Source organism: Camelina sativa, chromosome 14 (assembly GCF_000633955.1).
Source record: "Camelina sativa cultivar DH55 chromosome 14, Cs, whole genome shotgun sequence".
In the NCBI taxonomy this organism is placed as follows: Eukaryota; Viridiplantae; Streptophyta; class Magnoliopsida; order Brassicales; family Brassicaceae; genus Camelina; species Camelina sativa.
The window spans coordinates 9,589,248-9,611,360 of NC_025698.1; the positions used below are offsets into that span (position 1 = coordinate 9,589,248).

The 22,113-nt window shown below is 38.0% G+C and overlaps 4 protein-coding genes and 1 long non-coding RNA gene across 10 annotated transcripts in view; 1 reads left to right on the plus strand and 4 right to left on the minus strand.

The window, feature by feature from the left end:
• LOC104740681 lies at window positions 1,510–2,793 on the minus strand. Its single transcript, XR_760209.2, has 3 exons — window positions 2,413–2,793; window positions 1,971–2,039; window positions 1,510–1,807 (listed from the first exon to the last, which is right to left on the minus strand). It is a non-coding gene; the product is annotated as an uncharacterized LOC104740681 (long non-coding RNA).
• On the plus strand, window positions 4,924–9,569 carry LOC104740682 (auxin response factor 5-like). Of its 2 annotated transcripts, XM_010461360.2 has the most exons (14): window positions 4,924–5,210; window positions 5,424–5,668; window positions 5,826–5,941; window positions 6,044–6,142; window positions 6,241–6,297; window positions 6,376–6,531; window positions 6,615–6,699; window positions 6,777–6,867; window positions 6,963–7,127; window positions 7,210–7,332; window positions 7,416–7,627; window positions 7,702–8,861; window positions 8,963–9,153; window positions 9,250–9,569. In XM_010461360.2, the coding sequence occupies exons 2-14, from the start codon at window positions 5,542–5,544 to the stop codon at window positions 9,374–9,376; spliced, it is 2,709 nt and encodes a 902-aa protein (XP_010459662.1). In that variant the 5' UTR covers window positions 4,924–5,210; window positions 5,424–5,541; the 3' UTR covers window positions 9,377–9,569. The 2 variants fall into 2 exon arrangements, with proteins under 2 accessions (XP_010459662.1, XP_010459661.1); XM_010461359.2 differs by having other exon boundaries at window positions 4,924–5,668.
• On the minus strand, window positions 9,693–13,074 carry LOC104740683 (zinc finger CCCH domain-containing protein 6-like). Of its 4 annotated transcripts, XM_010461363.2 has the most exons (5): window positions 12,663–13,074; window positions 11,903–12,102; window positions 11,295–11,492; window positions 10,897–11,021; window positions 9,693–10,801 (listed from the first exon to the last, which is right to left on the minus strand). In XM_010461363.2, exons 2-5 carry the CDS (start codon window positions 11,915–11,917, stop codon window positions 9,940–9,942), a joined length of 1,200 nt encoding a protein of 399 aa, XP_010459665.1. In that variant the 5' UTR covers window positions 11,918–12,102; window positions 12,663–13,074; the 3' UTR covers window positions 9,693–9,939. The 4 variants fall into 4 exon arrangements, with proteins under 4 accessions (XP_010459665.1, XP_010459664.1, XP_019090751.1 ...); XM_010461362.2 differs by lacking the exon at window positions 11,903–12,102 and having other exon boundaries at window positions 12,663–12,861; XM_019235206.1 differs by lacking the exons at window positions 11,903–12,102; window positions 12,663–13,074 and adding an exon at window positions 11,795–11,896.
• On the minus strand, window positions 13,482–17,494 carry LOC104740685 (protein IQ-DOMAIN 32-like). Of its 2 annotated transcripts, XR_760210.2 has the most exons (7): window positions 17,097–17,494; window positions 16,139–16,723; window positions 15,792–15,971; window positions 15,643–15,702; window positions 14,087–15,527; window positions 13,893–13,984; window positions 13,482–13,773 (listed from the first exon to the last, which is right to left on the minus strand). XR_760210.2 is itself a non-coding variant. In XM_010461364.2 (6 exons), the coding sequence occupies exons 1-6, from the start codon at window positions 17,184–17,186 to the stop codon at window positions 13,965–13,967; spliced, it is 2,376 nt and encodes a 791-aa protein (XP_010459666.1). In that variant the 5' UTR covers window positions 17,187–17,494; the 3' UTR covers window positions 13,482–13,964. The 2 variants fall into 2 exon arrangements, 1 of the variants encoding a protein (XP_010459666.1); XM_010461364.2 differs by having other exon boundaries at window positions 13,482–13,984.
• The window catches only part of LOC104740686 (protein RCC2), a 5,145-nt gene continuing 2,387 nt past the window's right edge, over window positions 19,356–22,113 (minus strand). Inside the window, exons 4-16 of the mRNA XM_010461366.2 lie at window positions 21,871–21,992; window positions 21,678–21,801; window positions 21,517–21,568; window positions 21,224–21,341; window positions 21,098–21,128; window positions 20,990–21,013; window positions 20,779–20,903; window positions 20,601–20,682; window positions 20,403–20,525; window positions 20,269–20,322; window positions 20,126–20,195; window positions 19,967–20,000; window positions 19,356–19,892 (exon numbers count right to left, since the gene is read on the minus strand). Of these exons, the coding sequence (XP_010459668.1) occupies window positions 19,561–19,892; window positions 19,967–20,000; window positions 20,126–20,195; window positions 20,269–20,322; window positions 20,403–20,525; window positions 20,601–20,682; window positions 20,779–20,903; window positions 20,990–21,013; window positions 21,098–21,128; window positions 21,224–21,341; window positions 21,517–21,568; window positions 21,678–21,801; window positions 21,871–21,992 (1,291 nt within the window). The 3' untranslated portion in view covers window positions 19,356–19,560. The remainder of the gene's footprint in view (window positions 19,893–19,966; window positions 20,001–20,125; window positions 20,196–20,268; window positions 20,323–20,402; window positions 20,526–20,600; window positions 20,683–20,778; window positions 20,904–20,989; window positions 21,014–21,097; window positions 21,129–21,223; window positions 21,342–21,516; window positions 21,569–21,677; window positions 21,802–21,870; window positions 21,993–22,113) is intronic.

A 22,113-nucleotide genomic window follows, 5' to 3' on the forward strand; every position in this document is an offset into this window, starting at 1 on the left:
ACGGCCAATCCCAAGCTAAGAACAACCACCTCCTATCATGAAGAGAACCAATCTCTTGTAGCAGAACCAAGAACTTCATAACCCGGCAAGCAAAGAATCGAAACGCTTCCGAATGCGACAATGACGACAACAACGTCCAGAATCGTCTGTGTAGAAGCCTTACAAAAATGCAGTCAGATATCACCAGATCTGCAAAGCAAGTACAAGGAGCGCAACCTAACCTCTCGATACAACCGAACTCAAAAGCACGAAGATGGAACGAAGAAGCTATCAACCACAACGAACAAACAAACCAGAGAAGAGCCCACTGCAAACAACTAAGCCTAGCATAACTTCTAAACAAACCGAAGCTTAAACTTAGAAAGGAAACAACCTTAAGGGAATCAAAGGCTGGAAAAGTAGACCAAGGGTGATGGACGAGACAATGGCTAGGCGGATAAAACGCAAACACAACCAAACAACACAAGCGACTTCAAAACAACAGGAAGCACATGAACGGAAGCAAACGAAAGGAAGGGTCAAGCTGAGATATTATTTTTGGAGTCGTACCGTGGAACTACTAGCTCTGGAATTAAAACCATCAACTTGCAACCACAAACCCAACAATGACCTCTCCTACCGCAAGGACATAACCCAAGAACGAGACTCAAACCAACCCAAAAGACTCCCCAATCAAGGGCCAACCTTCAACCACATCTACAACACTACACACCTAACCCTAGCTAGACAGTATAGGATAAACACAGGAAAGTCAGCTTACTCAACCAAGAGACAACAAGAACCCATGGCCACAGATCCAAGAAGCAAAACTCTTTCACCTAAGAGATCAGGACTTCGCCGAATCTGACAAAGGCAAAAGAAGCTTCTCCCGAAACCACCGGGGGAGGACGAACAAACGCTTAAAACGTCAATCAAGCCTCACTGTGAATACCTTCTCATTTGCTGAGCAAACTAACCACTCCATCGATCCACCATATCTAACCGCGGCGACACAAACAGAAGCAAAAACAAACGAAATTCAGGGCATCGGGGCCCTCTCACAGCTACGGCGAGGAGCACCGGTCACCGGAGAGGGAAAACGGAGATTTGATATTTTAGGCGACGGCTAGGGCGAACTCGGGGGGGAAGAGAAAAAGTCGGGTTTTTATGTAATAATCTAAGAAAGTGAATCTAATGGTAGTAAGTAAAAATACTATGAAATCGATTTTTGATTTATGGGATTAGAATGGCTCTTGCTTTTTTTTACTTTGGCAAGAGAGGAGAGAGAGGTAAGGACATCGACAATGGGAGAATATATTTTTGGGGTTCTAAAATTTTTTAATTAATAAAATTTGTATTTTTTGGTTGAATAAGAACTTTGGGTATTCTAATTAAAATGTACCCCTCCAATGTTGGGTTATATTATTGAATCTCTTAATTTTTTTTTTTTTTGAAAATAAATAAATTAAAATACAATATCAAATTATTGCATATTAATTTATATTAAACATAGAAAACACTAAAACATCATAAAATAGAAGTACAAATCATAAAAACTAAAAATGATTAATTTGTATCCTCCAAATTTTGTCTGCTTACATATAAAGAAAGTCAAAAGAAAATATCAAAAATAAAGTGAATTTAAACGCATAAGTTTCTTCCAACGTGTGTTTGAAAGAAATAAAAAGACTAATTTAAAAACAAACCTCTTTAAGTTCTGCAGAAGTGTGAGAAAAAAAAGATTCATCAAATAAAAGCATCATCAATCGATCAGTGATGGAATGACTACAAAAGTGTCAATAAGAAGAGAAGGTGCCTTTGGGAAGACCTTCAAGGCAAACGTAGAGTTCCAACCAGCAAAACCACGAACAAGGATGTCAGCATGTGGATATGCAATCAAAACACACACATCTTACCCCAACTTTATGAAGATAATGAATTCACGTAGAGAAATAGTTTGACATCATAAAATAAGGCTAAATCAGACATACCTATATCAATGTGGTGATGACACTAGGAGAAAAGGAACAACCAACACCATTATCAATTCCACTTCGTCCCTACAACAATAAAATTCCCATTTAATCAAACTGCAAACTGTTTTCAAATTTAATAAGAAGAAGCACTGATCATTAGCAAATCTTAAAGCAACACAAGAAACAGATAACTAATCCGAGATACGTATGGCGTTAACTTTAACGACAGCAGACTCAGAATAAATCGCAATGGAGAATGTAAACTGTGATTAAAAAAAAAAACAGGACCAATTTCTTTAAGTTCTGTAGAGGTGAGTTGCTTCCACTCACAATCCCCTTCATTTGCCAAATCAATCAAATCAAACAAAAAGATAATAACTAATTAGTATCTAACTGTGTCTAACATATCAACAAGATTGTAGAATACATTATGACTAACAACAATGAATCCGTTTACCTAATCGCAAATTCATACTACTAAATAGAGAAACTTATCCTCCGATTCCAATTGCTTTAACCTCAACCGAATGAATCGACTCCAAACTCAAATATCAAACCAACCAGATTCAATCTCTTCCGATCCCAATCTTCTCTGCTTCTATGTCGTTTGATTTCTTCTTCTTCATTTGACAATTCTGGACTTCGATCGAGAGAAAAAGAAAAAGAGAGAGGAAAGAAAAAAAATATTCGATTGTCCGTCAAAAAAAAAAAAATTCTACTTCTATTTCTTATTTGGCCAACACAAACGTGACACGTATTAGCTCTTATTCCATAAATGAGGATACTAATTTACGGGCTCTCTTATATTTTTTTGATTTAACTGATTTATTTTTTTCCTTTTTCTCCACTATAATCTCTCTTAAAACCCGCCATTAGGGATAACCTAAGGTAAGGATGTGAACTGTGAAGCGTAGAAACGGCGCCGTGGCGGTCCCAAGAAAATAATAAAAGAAAGATACGTGTCGATGTGGAGCTAACGTACGCCCACTCTTTCTCTCTTACTCAACCATTGATTTGCCGTCCACTTCACGCGTGCCGAGCGGTCAAAATTTTCAGACGCAAAAGCACCAAATCATGCTTTTCACTTTTCTTTCTCACTTTTTTTTTTTTGTTTTCTCTCTTTCATTGATTTCTAATTCATTTTTTTTACATGTATCCAATCTGTATAAGACAAAAGAATGTTTATGATTCTGATTGAATAATTTGCAACACTAACATTTGATTGGACAACAATTTCTCCTCCTTTTCCTTAATTAGATCGGGTTGAATAGTATTTGTTTTGAGGTTTAAACTGTTGGCACCACAATCTTCGCACCGGATGACCGGACGGGCATATGGGAGTTATAGCATTATCAAAGCATATCTCACTCCTTGATAATATTTTAACTGTTAGTTAAATTCTGCTGTCCCATTTGATTAGTGATCCTTCGTTTCATATATGTTTTCAAGTGAGAGAGTACTAGAATAAGCACGTTTCATGGGATTACGTACATATGTTATGACCAAAAATAACAGAAGTACATGTCTTATATGATAAAGATGATAATATTCACTTCTCATGGACATACAGTATGTTATTATTTTTTTTTGCTTTCTTTCTAATACTATTTGATAGTTAGCCGAAAACATTAAATATTTCAGTTTTCATTATGTTTACGATTAGGTAAGCGATTATAATTTATATAAATATAAGTAACGATATGGAAAGTGATATTATTTCATATTATGTAATAAAATACTGCATGTCAATTATATCGTCGCAAGAAAACAATGGAAAGGTCAAACGAAAAATGTGTATGTGACAAAATAAGTCTAAAGATGTATGGTTTTACACTAAACACATGTGTTTTAGGAGTATTTAGAGATTAATGAGATAAAGTATGTTTGCAGGTGTACAGAACCGAGATATTCCTTCTTCTTTTTTTTTGGGTAGATAGAGTAAAACAATATACAAAGGTTCATTTCAATCAAATGCAAGAATCATAAATTAAAGTCCTTTCTGTTCATTTAGAGATAGTTGTTGTGTAAACAATATAATCATACTAATGATTTTAAATAAGGTAACTTAAATCATATGCAATCTTATGTAAACTAAACTTTTACTAACCAAAGAAAGAAAACATTTTTTTGAGTCTTAACTTGGAAAGGAAAAAGAGCACGGGAGCGAAAGGTTGGAAGATACACTTCCTCACCCGTAACCACATAGGCTTCGTGCTAAAATACGCTACTTTGACATTCTCTCCTATCATACGCACCTTCTATAAGATCTCCCCAAAGTCTCACCACTCACATCCCTTTTTCGAAATCTCAGCAGGAAAAGGAAAAAAGTATATATTATTGCAACGAGGAAAAAAAAAAAACCTCTTTTGTCATAAAGTTAATCAAAAATATATAATTTCTGGCATAATCAAAAAACATACTTCCCAATTACAAAATCAAACAAAGTTCTTGAAAAAGTAAGAGTCTTTTACAAGAAAAGAAAAAAACTTAAATTTGTAAAAATATCTATGCATATATTAATGAAATATACATAGAGTCGTCACTCATGGTACTTATTTAAAAGCTTTATCGATCTGCCTTATAACATAAGCATTGAAAGTACTTGTACATTCAACTACGTTTCTGTGCGTATCAGAGATTACGTGTGCTTACTCTACTTTATTAAATTTTGACGTAAACTGTTCTCACATTAATTTAATACACCTCCATATATTTATAAATGGGAAAGAATAAAAAATAATACTGTAATATTATTCGTTTGGAGAGTCTAAAGCTGCAACGGCATCGCCATATACAGAAAGTTTTAAGCGCAGAATAAGAGCATGCACACTCTTTCCCATTTCCAAGCAAAAAAATTAAACATTTTATACACATTATTATTATTATTATTATTATACTCATACACGCTTATATACATACAATTACATGTAGAGAGAGAAGAAGAAAAATAAAAAATGTGGGTTTTTTTCCAGAGAGATTTAATAAAAAAGAAAGCAGCAAAGCTTTTTTTTTAATCTTTACAACATTTTAAAGGCTTTTTGTCTCTCTCTAAATTGCTACTTGTTCTTGTTTGCATCCGGAAAGAAAGAAAGAAAGAAACTGTGTTGTTGTTTCATGATGGCACCTTTGGTTTCTCTTCTTCATTGAAGGGTCGAATTTGGTCTGAGAAAAAAAAGAGTGGAGAGAGAGAAAGAGAAAGAGAAGAGGCAAGAGCCCCACAAGAGAGACATGCTTGTCTGTGTGTAGTCCCTTTTTGTATGTTCTCTTTAATCTCCTCCCACTCTCTCCTCCGTTCTGTTTTTGTCATGTGTAAGGGTTTTTGTCCTTCGAATTTGGAGTTTTCTTAACCAAAAAAAAAACCAGATTCCATGAAATGGCTCTGTCTTTAATTCTTCTGTTTTCTGGATTTATCTTATAGCCTCTTTGCTCCTTCCTAATAGGGCCCTTTGTCTCTTCTTCTTGTGTTAGAAAACATAATAATAATAACAATGAAGAGTTTGTAAAGACAAAGAAAAAAAATCTGAGTCTTGCTAAAAGCCTAGTGTTGAGTGTGGGAGAGACTAACTGAAACATTACAAATCTCTCTATGATGGCTTCATTGGCTTGTGTTGAGGACAAGATGAAAACTAGTGGTTTGGTTAACGGAGGAACAACGACAACATCTTCTCAATCTACTCTGCTTGAAGAGATGAAGCTGTTAAAGGATCAGTCAGGTATCATCTTTTTTCTTCCTCTTAAGGTTTTGATTGAAAAGTGCCTTTTTTTTTTGAGAAATTTGAATTGTCTGATATAAAAGTTTTAACCTTTATGCAAATGCATATTTAAAATTTTGTTTCTTTCCCCTGAAAATTTGGTTACCAATATGTTCAGGAACGAGAAAGCCCGTTATAAACTCGGAGCTATGGCACGCTTGTGCAGGCCCTTTGGTTTGTTTACCTCAAGTTGGGAGCTTAGTGTACTACTTCTCACAAGGTCATAGCGAACAGGTAACTTTGTGTGTGTTTAAGTATCAACAAACACGCTCACTAGATCCTGTAAGCTTCTGTTCAAAGGTTTGAACTTTTTTTTTGTTTACTTTTTTTATTTAGGTTGCTGTTTCAACCAGAAGATCAGCAACAACACAAGTTCCTAATTACCCAAATCTTCCATCTCAGTTGATGTGTCAAGTACATAATGTTACTCTTCATGTAAGCCTTTTCAAACTTTTTTCAATTGCTCCATGTGGAAACTTCTATTGCAACTAGTTATGATTATTCTTGATAATGGTTTTGTTTCATTTTGATAGGCAGACAAAGACAGCGACGAAATCTATGCTCAGATGAGTCTTCAACCTGTTCACTCTGTAAGTTCTCGACTTCTTTTTGCTTCATTTAATTACTCATTTCGAAGTTGAACGAGTTTTAAACGATTTGTGCATCAGGAGAGAGATGTGTTCCCTGTACCAGACTTTGGACTATTGAGCAGAAGTAAGCATCCGGCTGAGTTTTTCTGCAAGACGCTTACTGCAAGTGACACAAGCACACATGGAGGTTTCTCCGTGCCACGTAGAGCTGCAGAGAAGCTATTTCCACCACTGGTAAGTCCCTCTTTTCCTCAGGAACAATCCATACGTTCGTTTTGCTTTAATGGCTGCTTATGTTATGTATGATAACGTTACAGGACTACACAGCACAGCCGCCAACACAAGAGCTTGTAGTTAGAGATCTACATGAGAATACTTGGACATTTCGCCATATCTATCGAGGTAAAACCACTAGATTTTGTCTCTTTCTCTTTTTAGATTGAGTTGGTATTAAGCTCAGTTCTTGCTTACTTTCTCAGGGCAACCAAAGAGGCATCTCCTAACAACAGGATGGAGCCTGTTCGTTGGATCAAAAAGATTGAGAGCTGGGGATTCTGTTTTGTTCATCAGGTGAAAAAATCTTGGCTATTAAGTCATTTTGGCTACTGAGTCATTCTGGTGTTGCTTAACTTCTGATTTTTTACTCGCCATTTGAATTATCAAAGGGATGAGAAGTCGCAACTGATGGTTGGTGTGAGGCGTGCCAATCGGCAACAAACAGCTCTTCCATCGTCAGTTCTCTCAGCAGATAGTATGCATATTGGTGTTCTTGCTGCTGCTGCTCACGCAACTGCAAACCGCACTCCTTTCTTGATATTCTATAATCCAAGGTTAGCTCAAAAGCAGTTTCAACTCTCAAAGGTTTAAAAGTATATTTGAAGTTCTAACATTACTCGTTGTGTTTGTTCTCAGGGCTTGTCCAGCAGAGTTTGTGATCCCTCTTGCTAAGTACCGCAAGGCTATATGTGGGTCTCAGCTTTCAGTTGGTATGAGGTTTGGAATGATGTTTGAAACTGAAGATTCCGGGAAACGAAGGTAAGTTAATCCATATAACTGCAACCTTTCTGTATTTACTGATCAAATTTGGTTGTTCACTTTGCCATTTGCTGTGTATTTAGGTACATGGGAACCATTGTTGGAATCAGCGATCTGGATCCATTGAGATGGCCTGGTTCTAAGTGGCGTAACCTTCAGGTTGAATGGGATGAGCCTGGATGTAACGATAAGCCCACTCGGGTCAGTCCATGGGATATCGAAACACCTGAAAGTCTCTTCATTTTTCCTTCTCTGACCTCAGGACTCAAGCGTCAGCTCCATCCATCTTACTTTGGTTAGTAAAAAAGTGTGCCTTGGTGTTCTTTACATGAGATATGAAGCCTCACACCATTGTTTTGAAATTTGCAGCGGGTGAAACCGAATGGGGTAGCTTGATAAAACGGCCTATCCGAGTTCCTGATTCCGCAAACGGGATTATGCCTTACGCATCTTTCCCTAATATGGCTTCAGAGCAGCTTATGAAAATGATGATGAGATCTCACAACAACCAAAATGTACCATCTTTCATGTCCGAGATGCAGCAGAACGTTGTAATGGGGCATGGAAGTTTGCTAGGTGATATGAAGATGCAGCAACCCTGCCAGCCAATGATGATGAACCAGAAATCTGAGATGGTGCAGCCAGAAAGCAAGCTAACAGTGAACCCATCTGCTTCCAATACGAGTGGCCAAGAACAGAATCTGTCACAGAGTATGAGTGCTCCTGCAAAACCTGAGAATTCAACACTTTCTGGTTGCAGTTCTGGAAGAGTTCAGCATGGACTTGAGCAGTCAGTAGAACAGGTGAGCCAGGTGACAACAGCCACAGTGTGTAATGAGGAAAAGGTTAATCAGCAAATTCATAAACCGGGTGCTTCTTCTCCTGTACAAGCTGACCTTGATGACCTTAGTCAACAGATTTACCCACCACAGTCTGATCTAATAAATGGATTCTCTTTCCTGGAAACTGATGAGCTGACATCACAAGTCTCTTCCTTCCAGTCTCTTACCGGATCATACAAGCAACCATTCATGCTATCCTCCCAGGACTCTTCAGCTGTTGTGTTGCCGGATTCAACAAACTCACCGCTGTTTCACGATGTGTGGGACAATCAGTTGAACGGTCTCAAGTTTGACCAGTTCAGTCCCTTGATGCAGCAGGACCTTTATGGTAGTCAGAATATGTGTATGAGCAATAGCACAAACAGCAACATTCTAGATCCTCCACTCTCAAACACAGTTCTTGATGATTTTTGTGCCATCAAAGAAACCGATTTCCAGAACCACCCTTCTAGTTGTTTGGTTGGAAACAACAACAACAATAGCTTTGCTCAAGATGTTCAGTCGCAAATCACATCAGCTAGCTTTGCAGACTCACAGGCCTTCTCCCGCCAAGATTTTCCAGATAACTCAGGAGGAACTGGTACATCATCAAGCAATGTTGATTTCGATGATAGTAGTCTTCTGCAAAATAGTAAAGGCTCATCATGGCAGAAAGTTGCAACACCTCGGGTCCGAACCTACACAAAGGTAAGAAGATTATCTCTCAATCATTCCACAGAGACTGCATTTTCTGGTGTCACCAAACTGATATAAATCTTTGGGTTTTGGGGAATGTTTTGACTTGGCAGGTTCAAAAAACCGGGTCAGTTGGGAGGTCAATTGATGTCACAAGCTTCAAAGACTACGAGGAGCTAAAATCTGCAATTGAGTGCATGTTTGGATTGGAAGGACTTCTAACTCACCCGCAAAGCTCGGGATGGAAGCTTGTATATGTTGATTATGAGAGTGATGTTCTGCTTGTAGGAGATGATCCATGGGAGTAAGTCTCTTTCTCTCTTACCTGTGTATCCATTAACTTCACCTCACTTTCTGTCTTACAATAGTTTTCCTTACATGACTACATAAACTTGTGCAGAGAGTTTGTGGGATGCGTAAGGTGCATAAGGATACTGTCGCCAACAGAGGTCCAGCAGATGAGTGAAGAGGGGATGAAGCTTTTGAACAGCGCAGGCATTAATGATCTGAAGACTTCTGTTTCATAAATGTACCGATATAAAAAAAGATATCCTGTTGGATTTGTAAGAAAAAAGAGAGAAAGAAACTGTTCTTCTCTCGAACTGGTAGAGGATAAACCATCCTGTTGTAAGCATATGATGTGTTGTTCCGATTTGAAACCTGAAACTATTTGCATATTATGTAGTAGAGTGATGAATGAATGAATCAGTAATTGAGACAGAATGAGATCAAAAGCAAACAATTACTCCGCACATTGTTGTTTTAATCTTAAAAATCAGAGGAAAGCTTTTAGATCAAGGGTCAAGGGAAGATTATACTCTGTTTTATGCACAATGACAGAAATAAAAGAGTCGAAATCATCTCAAGAAAAAACTAGGGATAGTATAATTACTACTGTGATGGTGAGCAAAATGATACTCGCTGATTAATTCTACATTTGTAGCATAAAACTAAGAAATGATTTCCAAAGTATATAAAACTTATATAAAGCAACAAAGCCAGGCAAGAGAAAAGAGAAAATTTGCTCTGCTGCTAACAACAACATCTCACACCAAGAGGCAAATAGCATGTGTGGTATGCTAATTCTGCATCAGTCTCTGTCAAATCTCATTCTTTTCGCACTCTGCATCTCAGAAGTGTTGATATTACCATTGTTTAGATTCCTTGGCTGGTAAGGTGTAGCGTCGTGCTGGTATAAACAATTGGCTCCATGGCGACAACCCCTCGTGCTGTTGAAGTACATGCAAGGCTTCATTATCTTGGGTTTTGAATCCCTTGGCCTCTGGTTATTATTATTGCTATTTATCATCTCTTGGTTAGGTCCTCCAGGTGGGAGGTTGTAACGAAAACCGAGATGTGGTTGAACTGGTGGCGTCTCTTGTCTTTCCCCGCCATGTTGCTGAATCAGGTTCTTGTAATAACTAGCATCTCTTGCTGGTGGTGCTCCATAATTATGCTGGTCTGACGGAGCTGGAGGAGGATACACCATGGGAGGACATTGTGTTACCATTGGCTGAGGGTAAAATTGTCCATTGGAGGCAGGTGTTGTGGTAACTGCTCCATTGGCTTCATGGGTTGAAGATGGGTAGAGGCCACTTGCGTTGGAGGAGACTGAACCTGCACTGCTACTATTTGCAACAAGATTCTCGACCAACTTAGGGTTGCTTAGGATCTTAATAAGCAAATCTTGGTCAATCATGCTGCCTTGTTCTTTGCAGTTTGAGATTGCAGATAATGCAGCCATTATATCTGACCCTGAAGGGAGGATTGAAGAAGTTGATATGTTCTGATTGGGTATTGATGGCTCTGTTCCCACACTCGTGCCAGATTGGGTTGGGAGATCAGATGCTGAATCCGTCGCTATGTCATCATCTTCTACAGGTAGAATTGGTATGACAATGGTTTGCTGATCATCATAATGTGAGTTCTCAACATCAGCTGGAACCGAAGGGCTGCAGATATTAGTTTAAGAAAAGACCCCAAGTCAAAACAAAAGTAAATATGCATATGTATGTGTTGGACAAATATAGAGGGGATAGATCCGGACTTTGAAGGAATAGATGATGCGCCAGGATAGAATGCTTCAAGAACTCTCAATTCCCTCTGATTTTGTGCTTCCACTTCTTTGCTTTCGTCCCCTGCAACCACTCTCCATTCCTCATCTAGCAAAATCTGCAAGACAAGAAATACAACTAACATGAGGATACCAACCAAGAGCACCGTACCCCATATTTTACCACTGATTCGTATGCTTAAAGGACCTTTAATATTTCTTTGACTAGACAATTAATATAACTTCAGAGAAATAGAGGGGGAAATATATGTTAACTAGAAGTGTAAACTAAATATCTTGGCATTTTGGGACAGTTGCAATTAGTACTTTCCAAGATGTAATGATTCTCTAGCTAACAAATAAGGCTTAAAGAGTGTGATCCGAGAGCTCACCCGGACAGAGCATTTCCACTTTATTACTGCTATGTCTGATAACCTAATCTGTGGCTCATTGGCAGAAAGAGGTCCACCAAAACCAGGTGGTAGATTATCATCACCCGGATGTGAAGCCAAAGATGACTTCGCTTGCAGGTGATCTTGAGACTCTGATCCAACTTGTGAAGGTGAATCCTCTGATATGAACAGCCGTACCTGTTCAACATGAGAAACACATTGTCAATTGACATGTACACAAGAACCTTGGAGAATGTTGATCAAAATAACGCTAGTTAGAATCTCATAACAAGAATCACTACAAACAAAAAATACAGTTATACATCAAACATGACTATATTGGACCAATTATCTCAAACATACAATCCAAAGAAAGTGGAAAAGGGCTTGTCAGCATAAAGGTGTTACAGGAAATTCCAGCCAATGTGGTAAAGTATAAGAAAAGGACCTCATAGTCCATAACAGCCTAACTAATCAACTACTTTTCAAACCATGTATACATGAAATAACTTGGAAAACGGTGATGTTACTCTCTGTAGCATCCTCCTCCTCCCCCTTCCCATTAATAAAATTAGCTGGACAACGAATCCATCTCCAAGCTATCTTACCGAAGTATTTTCCATCAGCAAATAACAGCATTTGAATCTGTGTTAAGTCACCATTCCCCAGTACTTTGTTGACGATATTTCTTGGTTCGCTCTCTTGCAAACCTCATCACTGAACTACTTGACTACATTGAAGTCATGAGTAAGATGACTAAGGCTGACCATCCCATGATGAAACTGGATGTGTATCTGAGGATTAGACCCTTATCCAAAGAAGCAAAAAATGGGCAATGATTTTAGACTATGATGCAAGAAAAAAGAAAGAAAGAGAGCAGTGTTGATAAGTACTCCAATCCAAGAGCTCGAGATAACTCATTGGCAGGTTTGTCACCATGGTTCCACACGTATTCCCAAGAACTAAAAACAAGTTGCAGGCAAATATATAATCTAAAAAAAAAAAAAGAACACAGATATACACTACTAAACAATCAAAGTTCCTCAAATCATAACTAAGCAAGATACTTGCAAGTTATTAAAAATAAACATCCAAAGGGACATGAAGGAATACAAAAACCAGTTGAATCCATACCACAGAACAAAACAAAACAAACATCAATCACAGAGAGCATAAAAAAGAAAGATTCAGCAACATATTGTCCTGAAGTTCCCAGTCATCAACTCATCATCATATCATTTGCAATCAGCTAATTTAAGGAACCTATATCGAAAGTGAGCTAAGCCGAAACATCAATCAATAATTCCAAGAAAGCTTCTCGATCCAATGAACTGAAAAATGTCATTTTTTTATTTATTTTGTGTTTACCTGACAAAGTTTAAAATCTGGAGGCCAGGATACCCTTTTGTGCAATGCCCTCATAGTTCACTTCTTTTTCAATCTAAAAATATATTCTTTTTGCCCAGGAGCAAGGTCCAAACTTGCCCTTTTAAAAATCCCCAATAAATTTATTCAACTCTTTAGATTGAACCAATCATCATCATCATTCTCTCATCCAAAGCTATCGAGAAACCCTAATTTCTCAGGAAAACTTTTGACAAATCGAGGATGTGAGAGGGAAATTAAGAAGAAAAGATAACGAATTTATGAAGCTGCATGCTAAATCCGTCGAGATGGAGATAGAGAGGGAGATGGAAGCAGATTGTGAAGCCCTAGATCCTCTGGCTTCTTCTTCTTCTGGTCACCATCGTCATTTTATCTGTCCTCCAGATTTTTTCTTTCTTTCTTTCATCCGCCTAATATACACGTGTCCTTCACCTTCCCCCACCCCCAATCTTTTGCATTTTTCCAAAATTATCCATACAGTTTACGGTATTTCCATTATGACCCCTATTTTTGGAAACATATTAGTCAACAATACTCAATAGCAGCCAGTCCAATTGACTCGTAGTTATCACCAACAGTTACATTATGGCAAGTTGATTGAAGCGTAGACTTGCATTTTGAATACACATGTGTGAGGTTGGTCTTTTGTTGTTGTTGTTGTTAGTGAATGAATAATCCGTTTTTTTTTTCTTTTTTTTTCGCCAAGTGAATAAGCCATCTTTTAAACTTAGAATCATGTTCTTTAACATGGAATTATACAAAGAACATGGAATTATACACCACAAGGGAGAGTTTTGTAAGAAAAATAAACAATAAACCGAAGATATTATTACACGACTTTTAAAAGTTGAAGTCAATATAATCCAATCCCATTGTTCACGACAAGCTTCACTTTCAGTAGAGGAGGTTATGTCCGAAAAAACCAACACCAAACCAAACCAAATAAAATTCCTTAGCCACAAAAATCAAACAATTTTTTTTTTCATAATAAAAGAAAAATGACTCTATACAAGAGACTATCCTCCACTCTCCGTTCTTCCTCTCTGCACTTGTGTGTCACTTTAGTTGTTTGAAACTAAGAGTTAAGGATTGTCTGAAAAAAAACCATACCAATTATCAAATGTGTGAGGTTGGTCTCCTAAGATTATCAAATGTTCCAAAGTCTCTCCTAAGATTATCAAATGTTCCAAAGTCTCTCCTAAAAAGCCATACCAATTATCAAATGTTCCAAAGTCTCTCCTAAGATTTTGTCTTTTCAGATTTCTGTCGCACTCGGGTCGGCTCTCACCTCTGCCATTTTCTATCTGTAATAAGCAAACAAGCCAAAATCAAACATTGTTCAGTTTTTTTAAAAACATTGAAGAGTGATTCCAGAGAAAATACTAGGAAGAGACTTGTTTACTTACCCTTTGTTCCCTGTTGTGCTTGAGACGCAGACCGTTGGATTCTAGGAGAAGAACCTTGTTTCCCATTGGTAACACCAGGCAATGAATGTCTTTTCTTGACTGAAACAACATCTCTTTCTTGAAGATCAGGGCTTGATCTTGGCGAGTTGTGTTCTTGAACTTTCGCTTTCGCCGACTGTGTTGGCTGCATGAACCGAGGAAGAGAGTTCTTGCCTCCGCTGCTTTCTCTTGCTTCTTGATCAAACCCGAAAGAATTCCTTCTCCCACTTTTCGGTTCCTTGCCTTCTTCTTGTTCTGGTGTAGCCTCACCGCCGGTACCAGTTTCTTGTTTGGGGCTTGATGTTATTTTCTTGCTAACTTTCCTCTTTTGGCTCGAACCACTCTTTTCGGATTTTCCCTTTCTTGCTTTGACTGAAGAAGATGCTTGGCTTGCCGGTGTTGCCTGAGATTCTGAGATTGTCATCGGAGTTAAAGCTTCCTCAGATATAAGGTAGGCTTGAGGTCCTGATTCATCTTCAGCACGTCTCTTCTTGGAATCTGGTGTACTAATGACCGATTCATGCTGTGTCTCTGAAATTTTTCCAACTTCGACCATAGCATTCTCAACTTTCTCCTTCGGGTCCTCGACAGTACCCAATGATGTTTCATCCTTAACATCAATTTCTATCAACTCTGTTTGGTCTGTTTTAACATCAGTGTCATCCTCTAAAAGCTTTGCTTCTACCTTGGACTCTGCACCCTCAGCGTCTGACTTCTTCTCAAGTGTGTCAAGAGAAGAAGTTACAGAGAGTTCGGTGCCACACTCAGATCCACTGAGCTCAGCTGGAGCCACATCTTCCAATGAGTGATCCTTTTTAGTGTTTGTAGCGTCTAGCGAATCTACATCTGTTTTTCCTTCTTCACCCAACACACCATCTTTAGAAGACATTGCTTTGTTTGAACCAGTAGATGTAGTTAATTCCTCAAACTTCGATTGAGCGGCAATGAAGGAAGGATTACTAGCCTTACGCTTCAAAGAATGTTTAGGCTGTCCATCCACATATTCAGGCTCTTCGAGCAAAGAATCTGGTTCCTTAGCAGCAGGTGGTTGAGACTGGATTGAGTCATAATAAACCTCTGCTGATGCTTCTGGCGAATCATATTGACTCATTTTCTCTGTCTCAGATAGCTGGGCTGCTAGCTTATTTGATTCATAGCTTGACAAATCAGTTTCAGTTTTGGTCTCTACCGTCGTGTCAGAGTTCAGCAAGTCATCTTGAGGTGATACTTTAACACTCTGTGTTTCTTCCAACCGTTGCTCTTCCGTTGTCAAATCTGATTTTGAAGTCTTCTCAGGTTTTGGAACAGACATCCACCTCTCCAACCAGTTCCAAGCAGAGCTAGGTTTTGTTGGATCACATTTAATGCTGATTGATTTTGTCTTGGGAGTTGACTCCATTAGCTATAAACCAAATATATAACAAAATGAGTATTACAAGAATATGAGTTTAGCTATCACAATATATACCTTGAATAGCCAGCCAGAAAGAACTAAAACCAAGTTTAAATACACATACATGCTTAGCAAACTTGTTTTCGAGAAGCTTTTGTGCGGCTGCATTTGCTTCCACTTTGTCCTGAAACAATAAACAATGTCGGTCCACAAGATTACATAGGGAAAACAAAGTGATACTGTTAACATAATTCAGCCATCTCAAAACCTTACCGAGATTGCTGAAACACGGCTACCATCTTTTGTGGAATGACGAGCACGAACCATTGTTTGCATCTTGACAATAGCTTGGACACAACGCAGTGATCCCATGGCCTGGCTCCTAACCAGGTGGCCACGAACTGCAGCTTGAAGTTTAATAACTTTCTTGCTCCTCAAAAGTTCTCTTCGCACCTGCAGTTCAATAACACCACAGTAAGAATAGTTTTCAGGACGGTTCTTCCTCAGGAACAAGGGGAATATGTTAACACATCTCAAACAAGTTCACAGAGTTAAGGAAAGCTTCTTCACATCCTTAGTAATAAAGAAAACACAGGAGAATAAAGGAAACAAGACCATACCAAAAAACCACGAACAGCAGCTTGGATGATCACGATAGCAGACTCATCAACATCTTCCTCACTTCCTTTTCTGATTATGACCACATCATCGGTTTCAGATTCTTTCGGTTCAACCTTACTAGCGTTTTCAACCTCGGGAGTAATAATGTCTTTCTCTACAGTGGATACATCAGCAGCATTTGGTCCTTGCAAATGATCAGTTGCAATGAAATCATCCTCCTCAGTTTCAGTCCCTTTCGATTCCACAAGAACAGGCAGCTCAGTTTTATGGTCAATCTGCTCCTCCTCCTCCTCCACCGTTTCGTTCTCAGCAGACTGGTTTTTTTTCTCATCCACATAGGTAACAACGGGGAATTGACTACTCTTCTTCTCATCATCAACAGAAAACGGCTGCTGCTTTTCAGAAACAAAGTTGTTGTTGTTGTTGTCAGGAGAAGGAGACTTAAGGAGAGCAGATTCAAGAGTTTCTCTAGTCCTAGTAGTAGCAGGAGTAGTCTCAGAGACAACACTAGTTATCAGGCCTCGCTGTTTCCCAGATTTCTTCCTGAAACTCCATCCACGCTTGTCACCACCAGAGCTCTTGTTCTACATCCAAAAAAAAAACAACACAATCTTTTTATTAAGTGCTTAAATCTCACATTTTCATAATAGAGAGGCTAAACAAAAGACACAACAAAACCATTTAAACCTAACAAGATCAAAACGGACAAAAAAAACAAAACCCTAAATTATAATTATTAAAAAAAAACCTTAGTAGACAAAAATTAGAAACTCAGAACTGCCAAAAAAAATCCGACCAGACACTGACGGAAGCACAATAAAAACAGATCTACGACACTTAGAAACACTCAGATCCTAAATTAGCAACTTGTTCAGTATCGCGAGGACTGTTGAGCCTTAAATTAAAAAAATGAAGAAACGAACAATTTGAAAAAGAAAAAGAAGAAATGTCAAAAACCTCGGCGGAGGTGGCGTTAGGTTCAGCGGCATCATCACCGCCGGCGCAAGCGATGATACGAAGACAAGAAGAAGCTGGAGATCTTCCCATGGATGATGTTCGGTTCTTTAGAAAAAGAAGAAGAAGACCGTTTTATCTTCTTCTTCGGAGTGGGATATGACGTTGGATCAGTAAAGAGAGAGAGAACTCAGAAGGTGTCGTTGGAAATTGGAGCAGAGAGAGAAGAGAGAAGTGAACTCAGAAGCGGATTACTGAAAAGAATTAAAATACGGTTAAGTCGCGCATTTGGAATCCGCCAGTCCTTTCTCTTCTCTGTCCGTTGAGGTGCCAATTAAAGCGATTTTACGCTGTCACTGTCAGAACTCTCTCGTGATGACTACATTTTCTTATTCCCTCCTCTCTCTCTCTCTTTTTTTTTTTCAAACTAAGCGATTTTACTAGAGTAACAACAAATTCACATTACTGTACATGCTTTTGAATTCGATTCATCATATATATGGGTTAAAAAAAAATTATGTATAAACGACTAAAAAAAATGTAACACACACAAAAATTGTTATGAATTTCCTGTTTTTAGAGGAGTACTAAAAAATAACGGTTGGATTGATTGAGGAAATGAATTATGAAATTAGTGGGGGGTTATTCAATTATAGCAAGTCGATAATGTTGGTTCACCTAATAATAATAAGACGCATGTGACTGTCATGTGCATCATGTCTTTTTTTTGGTTCTCTCTGATCGCTTTGAGGATTTTTATTAACTCTTTTTCTTTCCCCCTTTATATGTGGGGTTTATTTATTTATATAACTTTGTTTATTAAATTGTTTCTCTCAAAAACCCATTTGGTTAAAGACGTAAATATGTTAGATAAAAAAATCTATATTTGCAGTGTAAGCAATAGTGACAATGATATGTTGTGTAAGTAAAAAGTATTAAGACTTACTTATAGAAAATTGTTGTTTCTTTAAGCTTTTCCTTTATCTATTTAGTATCCTTATCTTGGCAGGTTAACTACTTTCTTCTTTCTTACCATTTCCATCTTTTTTTATTTTATTTTATTTATTTGCAAGTATGTATATTCGATTTAAAGCAAAAAAAAACAACGAGAAAAAATTTGAAACTAGAACCGATGGGCTTTGTGGGCCTATAGCGGGCCAGATAAAGGGATAAAAAATAAGGAAAACCGTGGCTTTGAAAGAGCTAATGGAAGGTGTGGGGTATCTCTCTGTTACCAAACTGATCAAAGTCCTAACCACTACTCATTGTAACATTGACATGCCTTTTTGTCTTAATTTTTGCCACGTGTCGTTTTCACAGTACTGCCAGCTAGGTCAGCATATGTATTTGTTTTGTTTTGTAGCTTTACGACAATAAAAGTATAACATATCAAAGTTGTGGGTCTATTCTGAAAGTGATGGTAAATTATTACTCATGGCTCTTAACGTTGTGACAGTGTCACCGTATAGCCCCACTGCCTGATCTTTTTCTTATGTTTTCCCTTCATTTTCATTTTCACTTTTGTTATATAAATGACTGTGTTCTACTGAATAGTGTATACTACACACAAAGACTGATCTATTATACAAGTAATCCGAAGATTAATGAACACGTTAAAAATAAAATATTATCAGTTTGAGACTTTGACGCTTCGTACAAAAGAGTTTGACTCACCTATTTCCTCATTTCTTTTTCTTTTATACCACTATTAATAGGTTTATGCAATATGCTTAATGCAAATACTAAATGCAGACGAAGACGTGAACAAAGGAAGCCCGTAGTCGGCAACTAAAAGCCAAAGGTGGTTGATTCAAACTTCAAAGTGGTAGAAAGTTTAAGCGATAAACTATCAGGGCTTGCGTGTGAAAGATGAACCAAACCTTTCACGACCTTGACCAATATGATTAACCTGAAGACCAAACCTAAAGTGGGATTATACTAATATTTTAAATCAGAAGAAGCATCACTAATTGCTTCCGTCCTAAGTTAAATATCTCAAACTTATTTCACTGTTTTTGTCGCACTCACGACAGAACGCCATTTTTACAACATCATTATCTTCAAAAGCTCTATTTTAAGTATCAATTATCTCAGTAAACAACAAATTTATAGGAGCGGATTATGAATCTAAGCATAAACATGATAACTACAAAAATACACAATGATTCATACAAAAAGCAAAACACATGCTTCATGCCATGCCATCACAAGTCAGTAAAGGACAAAACCGTAGCAGTTTCTTTTTCTTTTTCTGAGAAAATCTGAATTCTGAATATTGAAAACGTTATCTCTAGAAATAAATCATTCGATGTGGTTTACATTCAAATACAGAAGCCGATAAAAATTCCACATGGAATTACAAATGTTTAATGAAAAAAAATAAAAAGTGATTATGAGTCTCTCATTGTGTGAAGAAAGAAACAAAAACTGTTAAAAAGAAACCACATCGAGCTTAGAGTCAGTAGTTTTAAGACTTACGTGGCCTTCCTCTTCTTCCACCGGTCTTCACCGGCGGAGCCTTTCCGTTACCGGTGCGGCCGCCGCATCCACGTCCTCCACGGCCACGTCCTCTGCCACGAGCGCTCTGTTTCTTGCCGTTGGCCTCTTCTCCATCTTCACTGTAGTCACTGTCCGCATCACTACCTTGAGGTTCCTTCTCCTTGTCGCTGTTATCTTCATCACTGTCTTCTTCAGAATCAGAAGAAGCTTTTGATGCTTTCCTCTTTTTAGAAGCAGCACCTCTTTTGGCAGCTTGTTGCTTCGGCGGCAAAGTTTCTTCCTTGACTTCTTCTACAATCTCTGCACACAACAATCAAATACATCAAGAAATGTTCAAATTCTGTAGGGGATTAATAATATTAATGTGAATATACCTTCTAATGATCCTTTGCCGTCATAGATCTCGAGCTGCAGAAAGAATAAATAGCGTAAGTAAACAGATGAGGAAATACCAAACCTTGAAGAGAAGTATCATCTTGAGCTTTCTATTGAGGGCTCAAATTAAAAAGAACTGGCTCTCTTGCTTTTGTTACCTGCTCAAGTCGATCAGCGATATCTGTTCTGTCAACTATGACCATTGAATGGCAAAAACCGCATGCCACACTACAGAAAAACATACACAAGGATTTTAGAAAAATTCCCAACTTTCTCTGAGGCAAACACTTGAGAAACTCACCCCATTACATGCATTCCCTCGAGCATATCCACCTTTTTTGGCGCAGCAGAGGATCTGAAACGAGAAAGTAGCAGGGTTTATAATGATAATCATATGTGGTTTTTAAACAAAAATTTAGTTATAGTATGGCATACTTTTGACCGTTGGGGCCATAACCAAGTTCTCCATACTGAGCATGACCCCAACTTATGCAAGAACTATCGGCACCAACAAAATGATGCATGCTTCCTGAATCCATCCAACGCAAGTTCCAACCACTGTGAGGAAAGAACAATGCTACATTAATTATCAAAAAGCAATATATCAATCGGTGGAATCTGATTAAGACGAACCTTAAATCCATCATAGGTTTAGGGTACATCCAATCATCACCATTGTTCTTTATCTTTCCCCACATATATAACTGCCCTCCACCTGAAATGAAAACCCAAACAAGTTAAATTTAATTTTAAATACAGGACCAGAAGACTGACACGAGGTAAAAAGACAGTTCAGGTTAGAGTCACTTGCCAGCGGTACAAGCGGAGTTTGCAGCACCAGCAGAAAGAATGGCATTAGGAGGCAAAACATTATTCCTCTGAAACACATCAATACGGCGTGGAGCCCACTCATCTTTCTGCTCCCTATGTCCAAGCCTGAATTGGTAACCAAACATCTCATGAGGAAGAGGAAGAGGAAGTTAATTTCCATCTACAAAGCTTAAATATGAGCCAGTACCAACCTTCCATATCCACCAAAGCCCCACCTGTCATATGTTTTAAAAGATATTAGCAGCTGATGCATCAGAAATATTGAAGTTTCAAAAAATTTGAACAGATATGTTACTTACGTGTAGAGAAACCCATTCTTATCTACGGCCACTGATTAAGGGAAAAATTAATTATCAGAATGAGTATTTAGCTTCCTTGAAAGACAGATTGAGGACAGAGAAGAGTGACAGAAATATTGTTTCTACCAGTATGATTTGTTCCACATGCAACTTTGACAATGGTTTCCTTTGCAAGAGAAGCGATGGCTTTAGGACGTGGCTGAGCTTCGTAGGCGAGCCTGACTGAACTATCCTTCATATTGAACTGAAACGAAAACACATACAATGTAATTTGGTTTAAAGTAACTGATGGAGACATTTTACCTAATTATTCATCAAGTAAAATTCAGAGAGACTAAAGTAACTAATCAATACATAGGAAATTTCCATAACATTTCAAATAACAAGAGCTCAAAACTTATTGCAGATAACTAAGTTACCTCATTAACAGTTCCATGACCAAGTTGACCATACTGTGGGAGACCGGCAGTCCTATAAACAAACAAACACTCTGCAATTAAGCAAGAAGTCTGACTAAAATAAGACCTGACTAAAAGAAAATCCGAAAATAACAGACTAGACCAAACTGAAGAAACCATACAGAATAGAGGCTCCTTCAGTAGATGATAACCACACAGTGAAATCAGCCCCACAGGCAACGTTTGTGACCTCATCAGACACAATACAGGGAAGAGGCGATGATTCAACTTCTACAGAAACAAAGCCTGCAAAATACAAACTTTGAAACCATTAGAACTGAAGACACAAGCAGATATAAGTACAGTTTGTCATACCGTTTTTGGCTGAACCCGAACCCAACTGTCCATACTTATTCCATCCAAAAGCAAGGGAAAGGCCATCATCACTAACCACTACCGTGTGGTTCCTCCCTGCTGCCGCTTTCACAATTTTGTGCCTTCAATAGAAACATGACAAGAAAAAGCAAAAAAAAAGCTCAATGCCTAATAACAACCAATTCAAAGCTTGATCAATCTAGCAAGGAAACAGAAAAAAAAAAAAAAAAAAAAAAAAAAAAA